The sequence below is a fragment of the Mya arenaria genome, chromosome 8, assembly GCF_026914265.1.
Source record: "Mya arenaria isolate MELC-2E11 chromosome 8, ASM2691426v1".
In the NCBI taxonomy this organism is placed as follows: Eukaryota; Metazoa; Mollusca; class Bivalvia; order Myida; family Myidae; genus Mya; species Mya arenaria.
Window position 1 is genome coordinate 40,748,265 of NC_069129.1, and position 10,714 is coordinate 40,758,978.

Below are 10,714 nucleotides of genomic sequence, written 5' to 3' on the forward strand. Positions count from 1 at the left end.
TCAATGAGACCATAGTTAGGCAACGCGAGGTTCAACCTCTGATTTCACTCAATGAGACCATAGTTAGGCCACACGAGGTTAAACCTCTGATTTCACTCAATGAGACCATAGTTAGGCAACGCGAGGTTCAACCTCTGATTTAACTCAATGAGACCAAGGTTATGCTACGCGAGGTTCAACCTCTGATTTCACTCAATGAGACCATAGTTAGGCCACACGAGGTTAAACCTCTGATTTCACTCAATGAGACCATAGTTAGGCAACGCGAGGTTCAACCTCTGATTTAACTCAATGAGACCAAGGTTATGCTACTCGAGGTTCAACCTCATGATTTCACTCAATGAAATCATAGTTATGCCACGCAAGGTTCAACCTCTGATTTCACTCAATGAGACCATATTTATGCCACGCGAGGTTCAACCTCTGATTTCATTCAATGAAACCATAGTTAGGACACGCGAGGTTCAACCTCATGATTTCACTCAATGAGACCATAGTTATGCCACGCGAGGTTCAACCTCATGATTTCACTCAATTAAAACCATAGTTATTCCAAGCGAGGTTCAACCTTTGATTTCACTCAATGAGACCATAGTTATGCCACTCGAGGTTCAACCTCATGATTTCACTCAATGAGACCATAGTTATGCCACTCGAGGTTCAACCTCATGATTTCACTCAATGAGACCATAGTTAGGCCACGCGAGGTTCAACCTCTGATTTCACTCAATGAGACCATAGTTAGGCCACGCGAGGTTCAAGCTCTGATTTCAGTCAATGAGACCAGTTAGGCCACGCGAGGTTCAAGCTCTGATTTCAGTCAATGAGACCAGTTAGGCCAGGCGAGGTTCAACCTCTGATTTCACTCAATGAGACCATAGTTAGGCCACGCGAGGTTCAACCTCTGATTTTACTCAATGAGACCAGTTAGGCCACGCGAGTTTCAACCTCTGATTTCAGTCAATAAGACCATAGTTAGGCCACGCGAGGTTCAACCTCTGATTTTTCTCAATGAGACCATAGTTAGGCCACGCGAGATTCAACCTCTGATTTCACTCAATGAGACTATAGTTAGGCAACGCGAGGTTCAACCTCTGATTTCACTCAATGAGACCATAGTTAGGCCACGTGAGGTTCAACCTCTGATTTCACTCAATGAGCCCATAGTTAGGCCACGCGAGGTTCAACCCCTGATTTCACTCAATGAGACCATAGTTAGGCCACGCGAGGTTCAACCTCTGATTTCACTCAATGAGACCATAGTTAGGCCACACGAGGTTAAACCTCTGATTTCACTCAATGAGACCATAGTTAGGCAACGCGAGGTTCAACCTCTGATTTAACTCAATGCGACCAAGGTTATGCTACACGAGGTTGAACCTCATGATTTCACTCAATGAAATCATAGTTATGCCACGCGAGGTTCAACCTCTGATTTCACTCAATGAGACCATATTTATGCCACGCGAGGTTCAACCTCTGATTTCATTCAATGAAACCATAGTTATGCCAAGCGAGGTTCAACGTCTGACTTCACGTACTGAGACCATAGTTATGCAAGGCCAGCTTCAACCTCATGATATCACTCAATAAAAACCCCCATAGTTATGCCAAGCTAGGTTCAACCTCTGATTTCACTCAATGAACGCATAGTTATGCCACGCGAGGTTCAACCTCTGATTTCACTCAATGAGACCATAGTTATGCCACGCGAGGTTCAACCTCATGATTTCACTCAATGAGACCATAGCTATGACACGCGAGGTTCAACCTCATGATTTCACTCAATCAGACCATAGAGCTTTATGCCACGCGAGCTTCAACTTCATGATTTCACTCAATTAAAACCATAGTTAAACCAAGCGAGGTTCAGCCTCTGATTTCACTCAATGAAACCATAGTTATGCCACTCTAGGTTCAATCTCATGATTACACTCAATGAGACCCTGGGCCGTGATTACGAACAGTCTCAAGACTGAGTCTGAAAGTTGGACTCAGTCTCAGCACCTGAGTCCAAGTCCAGACTCAGCTGAGCTTGTCGAATATAACATGATTTCAAACAGTCTCTGACTCAGTCTCAACGTTGAGCCTGAGTCCGATTCCGCAATATTTATACTTGCATGAACGTAAGCGGCCATTGTTTACTTTTTCAAGCGTTATCGTTCTTGAACTTTGCTCAGAATTTCTAGACGCATATTACCAATGTAGTCAAAATCAGATAACCTGTACAATGCAAGCGCCTGAGTGACTGTCGGCTGTGTTTGATGTAAAATGTCGCTAGAAAAACAAAGGACGACCTGGGATGAAAAAGAGCGACTGTGTGCCGTGCGGCTAGTGATTGAACAGTACGACGTGTTATACGGAGGATTTGCCGACGGAATCACATTCAAAGAAAAGTCGGCCGCCTGGAATAAGGTGGCCGATGACTTGAATGCGTAAGTTAGATAAGCTGGTTAAACGTTACCTTAAATGATTAAGCTTTCAGTGGCTATTTTCATCTTAAATTTAACGCAATGAGTGTATAAATATCAATACAAAGTTTGCATTAAAGAACTTCTTTTATGAGCAATAGGATTTTAACAGCATACAGCATTACATGTACCTGCTGCTTTAAGGTGGTTTGAAAGACCTCATTTGTCTCATTTGAATATGTTTCTCTTCTGGGAAAGTATTTTCTTGCAGAAATTCTGACTGCTTGTATTTATATAGAATCTATGTTGGAAGTGGAATTAATTTATTTATATTATTTTAATTACTTGTAAAATATTTCCTGTTCATTATAAAAAAAAATTGATTAATCTGAAGGGTGGCCATTTCAATTGCAGATCAAGCAATGTAAAGCGGACACCTGCAGAGGTTAAGAAATTGTTCCAGAATGTGAAAAGTAGAGGTATAATGTAATAAATGTTTTGATTCTTATCACTGGTATATTATACAGATTTTCATAATTAATAATACATTATTATCTAATCAAAACACTTCATATGTGCAAAGTCTTAGAGTAAAATCTTTAAATTATATCATGGTGGAAATTCAGTAAAGCTTTACATTCAATTATTTATGTATTTAAACATCAGCATAAAGAATCCATTATTCTTTTAGCCAAGAAAAAGTATAACGAAAACATGGCCACTGGTGGCGGTCCAGTTGGCAAGATAACACTGGCAGAGGAAATTGTCCTTGAATTTCTGAAGGACAAGCCCCAACTCATAGGGATCCCAGGCGGGATAGAATCTGGAGGTACCCCTTTGAAGAATTGCTGAATGTATCAGTTAATTGAATTATATGTTTCAGCCATTTTTTTATCCTGTTAAAATAATGGTAATGTGCAACTGCTTCAATCATAGATGTTACCTTTTAACATAATAATTCCCATAATGGAAGTAAAATGATATAATGGAAACAATGTAAAAAAACATTTAACATGGCACTATCTAGTTTACACTGTATTGCATGATGTTTTGTAGCTATAAGAACCATTAATAGGGAAACAAATCTTATTTTCAGTGATAGAGCCTGTGGAAGATGCTGCCAGTGTTGCAGATTTGGTTGTGCAACAAGCCCCAAGTAAGAGTCTTATAATAAACTTTTATGAGGCCTTTTATATTAAAGTTCAGTTTGTCTTGATAAATGATAGTCATGATTTTTTTTGAGGGCACCATTCTTATAATCAATGTTAAAGAATAAGGAGGGCTATACTACTCGTCCCAGCGTCGGCGTCTGGTTAAAGTTTTAAGGTAAATTTTGGGATTTAGGGATTTTCCCTTATAAGTCTAATATCCTTCCTTCGATTGACTTAATATTATTAATAGAAAAAGGGTTGGTATTGAATAACCTAAGAATGGGTCTACATATTGTGACCAAACTTGGTATATAGGAAGAGTTTATAGAGACCTTTCCTGATATTGTGTTTTGGGTTTGTCGAGTCTTATGACAGCTCTTGTTAGTTACCTTCTTCTCTCATCTTCAATTTCTACATGTAGAATGATATCAATTGAAGTGATGTTTAGTTTTTGTACACAGTAGTTTTATAGTATGTTACCATTGCCTCCAGTTGAGATGTAGTATAGCATCCTAAAGGGGGTTAGAATGTTTTCTAAAGAAAGAAAGTGGTCAAAATTGTCAATGTCTTCACAAGTGGTACTGCTCGGTACTCTATGTTCTGTCCAATTACTTTTCATAATCTAATATGAGAGTAAGTTTTACACATTTTCTTATACATCACTGTAACTTTGCATGAACATTTCAGTGACAGAGAGTAAGCACATCAGCACGCATCAAGAAACAGTGTCAGTTCATGCCATTGAACATCCAAGTGTGTCCCATGAACACCCAGATGAACCCAGAGTGATGCAGACAAATACAAAGAAACGTAAACCATTTGTATAACTCATTGTTTTGATATGTTTCTATGAGTACATTTTCAACGGTATATTCATATTTAACACAAAATCAGGAACATAGGATATATATGTATATCAGTCAAATCATAAATATTAAACACTTACACGAAATGATGAATGGCATAATATGGATGCAGATGAAATTTGGTTAAAAAAGAAAACATATTAATTTCAGTTGTTAACTGCCTTTTGCATTTGAAAGATATATTTTTTTTCAACATTGGTGGTCTTAATGCCTTATTTCATTTTCAAATCATCAACAGCAATATATGCATGTTTTTAGAGTAAATTTGCTTTCATTATAATCCATGCTAAGGAATATTTTCATTTTTGTTGTGTACATTATAAATGTATAAACTTAAAAACAAAAATATACAATTTCTTCATAGGTCGTAGGAAGTGCATGGATAGGATTGAGCTCACCGAGGAGCTTCATGACCTTGAAGTTTGCAGAGCAAGAAAGGAGATTGAACTTTTAGATTTAAAAATAGCTCAACAACGTGAACTTTTCCAATTGAAAAAATCTGTTCTGGAGAATGCCATGCGAAATGCTAACATGGATTTCAACATTACTTTTCCAGGATTAGGAAATGAAAGTTACAATTTTTCATAAGATCTCTTTTTGAATGCAGTATAAATTGTTAAAGCTGCACTCTCACACATTTACCATTTTTACAACTTTTTCATGTTTTGTCTTTAATTATATCATAGATTTCAATATTTCTGTTCGAAAATTAATATTTCATGGCTTAAATGCATAAAATATCAATTTTTGCACTTGATTATAAAAATATGGGAACTAATTTTTGTCATGAATCTCACATAACTGGTTCCCTTGGATTTTCACAAAAATTGGCTCGTTCCAAGATAAAAAAAAACAAAAACTTGTTCAAACTGTGACAGTGCAGCTTTAAAGATCCACTCTTACTCCTAGATAATATTTACCACACTCCATGATATTGTTTTAATATTCCAAAAAGGATGAATAGATGTCTAAAATAATTTATTTAATGAAAGATACTGAGTTTAATTTGAAAGAAATGAAACATTTAACAAGCTACTCATTTGTTCTTCAACATATACAACATGTGTTATTGAGATGGAAATTATCCTTTATTATTAAGTATGTAGAAGTATTTTCTCTGATGATGTATCTAAAATCATTTTCATTTAACAAGTTATTTCTTCATACTAAGACTTAAGTAGACCATAGTAAATATTTTAGCATTCACCAATCATTTACCGTAATATCAATTTGAGCTACTCATTTGTTCTTCAACATATACAACATGTGTTATTGAGATGGAAATTATCCTTTATTATTAAGTATGTAGAAGTATTTTCTCTGATGATGTATCTAAAATCATTTTGATGGAAAGTATTTACAATCAAAAAATCTTATTTGTGTAATAGGAATAAGTCTACATTTATTGATTAAATTGTAATACATTTATTGTTTCAACTTGAATGTCTAGGTTATTTTAGTCATTGGTATTATATGGGGTATTACTGTTGATATATCATATCTTACAATAATTTCATGAAGTTTTACTTTGTTCAATACAACTCAAAAACAACTGATGAAAAATTGTGTAAATTTGACCCAGTGGACTCATGCAACAGTTTCAGAAAGAATTACACTCATGCATTATGATGAACAAAATGTGCAAAATAACTGTTACAGTAAAAGTGAGCAGAGCAAATTTTGCTAAAATCAATATTGTGTTAAGCAAACCATTTAATACAAAAACAAAGATGAGAAATAATGCTGGTCAATATCTTTTACAAATCAATAACAGAACTGTGATATGACATGAACAGTATACATTCTTTACTCAATACACACCATGAAACTGAATGTTACTGTTTAAATGAAGTTGAAAATATCCCTTATTGCTTATAAACTATTGCAAAAGAGCATAAAAAATCAAAAACAATCTGTAACAATTCAGATAACATAATTGTATAATATTGTTTTTCATTTCATTTCATTATGGAACCTCACTTTACTGTAATATCTGATTGTTAATGTTGTGTTATTATCAGTCTTCCATTTGGTAAAGTTACATAGTTATAATGAATTGTTTGTTAAACTGACATTTATTTATGTGTTAATGAATAAGAAATACAATCGTTGATAGATTTTCAAAGTGATATCCACAACTTACACTTTTGCCATTAAATGTATAGCACATGTTTTATGTAGTTTCTCCTATTGTTAAACATGTTAAACATGGACTTACAGCTACATAAAGTATAAAAGTTTTTGTTTTTTTTCAATTCATCTATAGATAAATATAGCCAGTTAATGTCTTAAAGGAACCTGTTGTCTTCAATGCATATCCCTGTTAAGTAGCCTTGCATATTACATTCAATAATTGGTATTATCAAAGATATTAAAGCTGCACTCTCACAGATTGAACGTTTTGAAAACTATTATTTTTTATCTTGTAACGAGCCAATTTTTGAAAATCCATGGAAACAAGTTATGTAAGAATGCTGACAAAAATTAGATCGCAGAATCTTATATTTAAGTTTATAAAAATTAGATGTTTTCTGCTTATTTCTTAAATAGTTAGTAACTGAAATATGAAAATATACACGTACAACAATGACAAATGATTGACAGGGTGATTGTTCAAACAGCAAAGTGCCTTTGGGTAATATAATCCCTTTGGGTCCGCCCATTAACATCAACACCTTGGTTGTCCACTTGTGGCATGTCATCATCCTCGTATGTTTGGCGTCCATACACATCTCCATACTCAAAACCAAAGTTGTGCAACATTGCACATGAGGCAACATAAACAGCCGCTCTGTCTGGTGTCGTTCTTATTCCGTATTTCAGTACTGCGAAGCGCCTCTTCAGCATTCCAAATGTTTGTTCTATGAGCACTCTGGTGCGGCACAAAGCTGTGTTGAATCTGAAAATATCAGAAATACTTAAAGGCTGCACAAGATTTACTTTTAATATCATTTCCCTGGATTGTGATCAATGATAAATGTCGTGAAATTTGCCAGCAACATTCACCAGTTTTATGACGTAAGCAGTTCATAATGCAGGACGTCAGCTGTCCATATTATAGGACGTCAACATTCCATATGATACTTCTGGGCAGGTCCGACTGACCAAAAAACTTGAAATGGACCACTGATGTAATTTATTTTTTATTAAAATGCATTGCTAAATAAACATTATGTGAACAAAAAAGAGACAGATGTATGAGATCATAATTATACAGGTAAAATATCATCTGATATTCACTGATGTGATAGAAAACAATTATCAATGAATATACTTGATTTTTTATCAATACCTTTCCTCCGACAGATTTCTAGGATTCGCATAGGGCGTCATGAGGTATTTTCGACATGGGTACCCACTGTCCCCAAGCAGCAGTCCATCAATTTGTCCTGCGAAGAGAAACATTCATATCACTTATCTGTAATACTTTTAAAAACCGACTTATTTTATATTCATATTTTGATGTTTTCACTTTGGTTCGTACATAAAAAAAAAATTAAGAAAATTTCATTCAATATTTCATACAGTTCAGGACTGAAGTTGGTAATATCAGTAAACACACACACAGTATCATAAATTTGTGAACCAATCGCAGAATCAGCAAATGTTATTAGCAAACAGGGTTACTGTATGTATGGAAGTATTCATGTTATCACATCATAAACCTGCAGCTTCATCTAAGTCAAATGCACTTACCAGTCTCCAACTTCTGGCACAAGATCCCCTCCGAGAACATTCGACTGTCATGCACAGATCCCGGCCATTTAGCAATAACATCAGTTATCCTGTAATTTGCATCACATACCATCTGAAAGATAACAAGTACAAGTTAGTGACCATATTTTCACCATTATTAGATCCTAGATGAAGAATCCAAATATGATTTGTTTTGTTTCTTAACCAACAGTTTTTAATGTTAAAACAAGCTTCAACATAGGAACAAGTATTGGTTTCAGAAAAAGATTTCCAAAATGAATCGAAAACATATAAAATTAATATTTTCATACCTGTACATTCAGGGAATGATAGCCCTTTCTATTCACATAATCTGCCTCGTTGTCTGGTGGTGCCTGTTCTTGACATGAGTGCCATCAACTGCTCCAACTACATTTGGGAAACCTTGTATGGAAAAATACAAATTTTATCAAATACTGAATAGAAATATGATAGTTATTTCAAAAGTAAAAAACTTACCACACTTTACACACAAATCCTGTAATCCATTTATGGCACCTTCAGTACTATAAATTAGCTGGGTTGAATTGTTGAATTATCAGTAATTGACCAAAAACAACATAATTTTATTACATTGTTTCAAATCAAAAACTAATTAATATTAATCTGTACAGTAGCATAAACTTCTCATAATGGTACATTTATCCACCAGGCACAATCTTTAAAAACACACTCCAAGTTATGTTCCAGTCAATTGTAACCACGGCCCCCCTCCCCTGGTCTGGGGAATAGCTGGGACGTTGACTTTCGGTCCCGCCAACCAGGCTAAAATCTCCGCCCTACGGGGATGAACAGATGGTTAATCCCCGCCAAATGCCACTGCATCCAAGGGATCCTAGGTAAGGCCCATTCACCGCTATATTTGAAGCGAAGACAAAACCACTGCATTCACCCGACACCGCGGGGCCACATGATAGGTAAAAACACGGTCAATTTCCCCGGCTATCCCCGGACCTCGGGGGCCGTGGTTACAATTGACTGGTGCATTAAAAAAAATCCACAAACGTTACAACACAGAATGTCCACAAAAACAAATGTTTAAGTCCACATGCTTTGTCATCATAAATTTAGTGTCTTTGTTGTGATTGATTCTTTTAATAAATCCACAAATACGATATTGCTCATCATAACTTCAAAAAATAAACAGAAAGAAATCCAAATCAATAAAATGACATTTCCGTCTGAGTCACCTCAAAATATTTGGCTGTGAAATCAGCAAAGAAGTACATCAAAACAAGAAAAAGCCAAACTTACCGGCGACACTGTAAAACTTTCGTTTTACACTTTCAATTTCCAACCCCGTTGGAAATTTAACGTATCTGTTTAACAGTCCTGCAAGGATAACAGATACGGCATGAATTGCCTTGCCGACAGCCGACCTGGACACGCCATGAGCCTGTGCAATTACGATGTGATGCGCTCCGGTTGCAAAAAACTGAAGGCAGCACAATACCGTCAGGAGAGGGGGGGGAGCGGGTTGCTCCTCATCGTCGCTGTACCGATCGTTGGCTCCACGATTCCAACTAATATCATGATTGAGTCCGGAAAAAATCTATATCTTTTCCGGACACTCTCTACATCTAAAATCTCTAAAGGGTTGTTTCTGTCGGTAAATACACGCGGTCGACGAGGCAACCTAAATCTACGATACCGGTAATATCTGTCAAGTTGTCTGTCCGCCATGACAGTTGAGATTTACTTCACGTGAGACAGCTACGTAGTAGACTCACGTTTTCAGACTCAGTCTCAATGATTTGAGTCAGAGTCTGAGTCTGAGTCTCTTTGAAAACACCGTTAAAAAAATAGAGTCTGTAATAAGTGAGTGTGAGTCCAGACCATGAGTTCACTCAATGAGACCATAGTTATGCCACGCGAGGTTCAACCTCTGATTTCACTCAATGAAACCAAAGTTAGGCCACGCGAGGTTCAACCTCTGATTTAACTCAATGAGACCATAGTTAGGCCACGCGAGGTTCAACCTCTGATTTCACCCAATGAGACCATAGTTAGGCCACGCGAGGTTCAACCTCTGATTTCACTCAATGAGACCATAGTTATGCCACGCGAGGTTCAAACTCTGATTTCACTCAATGAGACCATAGTTATGCCACTCGAGGCTCAACCTCATGATTTCACTCAATGAGACCATAGTTAGGCCACGCGAGGTTCAACCTCTGATTTCACTCAATGAGACCATAGTTATGCCACTCGAGGCTCAACCTCTGATTTCACTCAATGAGACCATAGTTAGGCCACGCGAGGTTCAACCTCTGATTTCACCCAATGAGACCATAGTTAGGCCACGCGAGGTTCAACCTCTGATTTCACTCAATGAGACCATAGTTATGCCACGCGAGTTTCAACCTCTGATTTCATTCAATGAAACCAAAGTTAGGCCACGCGAGGTTCAACCTCTGATTTCACTCAATGAAACCAAAGTTAGGCCACGCGAGGTTCAACCTCTGATTTTAGTCAATGAGACAATAGTTATGCCACTCGAGGCTCAACCTCTGATTTCACTCAATGAGACCATAGTTATGCCACGCGAGGA

The 10,714-nt window shown here is 36.6% G+C and overlaps 1 protein-coding gene and 1 pseudogene across 1 annotated transcript; one reads left to right on the forward strand and one right to left on the reverse strand.

Annotated features, from left to right (window-relative positions):
- The first annotated feature begins 2,231 nt into the window (after positions 1-2,231).
- On the forward strand, positions 2,232-5,611 carry LOC128242473 (uncharacterized). Its single transcript, XM_052959629.1, has 6 exons — positions 2,232-2,435; positions 2,826-2,890; positions 3,103-3,240; positions 3,508-3,567; positions 4,250-4,372; positions 4,793-5,611. The coding sequence occupies exons 1-6, from the start codon at positions 2,272-2,274 to the stop codon at positions 5,014-5,016; spliced, it is 774 nt and encodes a 257-aa protein (XP_052815589.1). The 5' UTR covers positions 2,232-2,271; the 3' UTR covers positions 5,017-5,611.
- Positions 5,612-6,278: 667 nt separating this feature from the next.
- LOC128242471 (putative nuclease HARBI1) lies at positions 6,279-9,914 on the reverse strand (annotated as a pseudogene).
- Between the last annotated feature and the right edge of the window lie 800 nt (positions 9,915-10,714).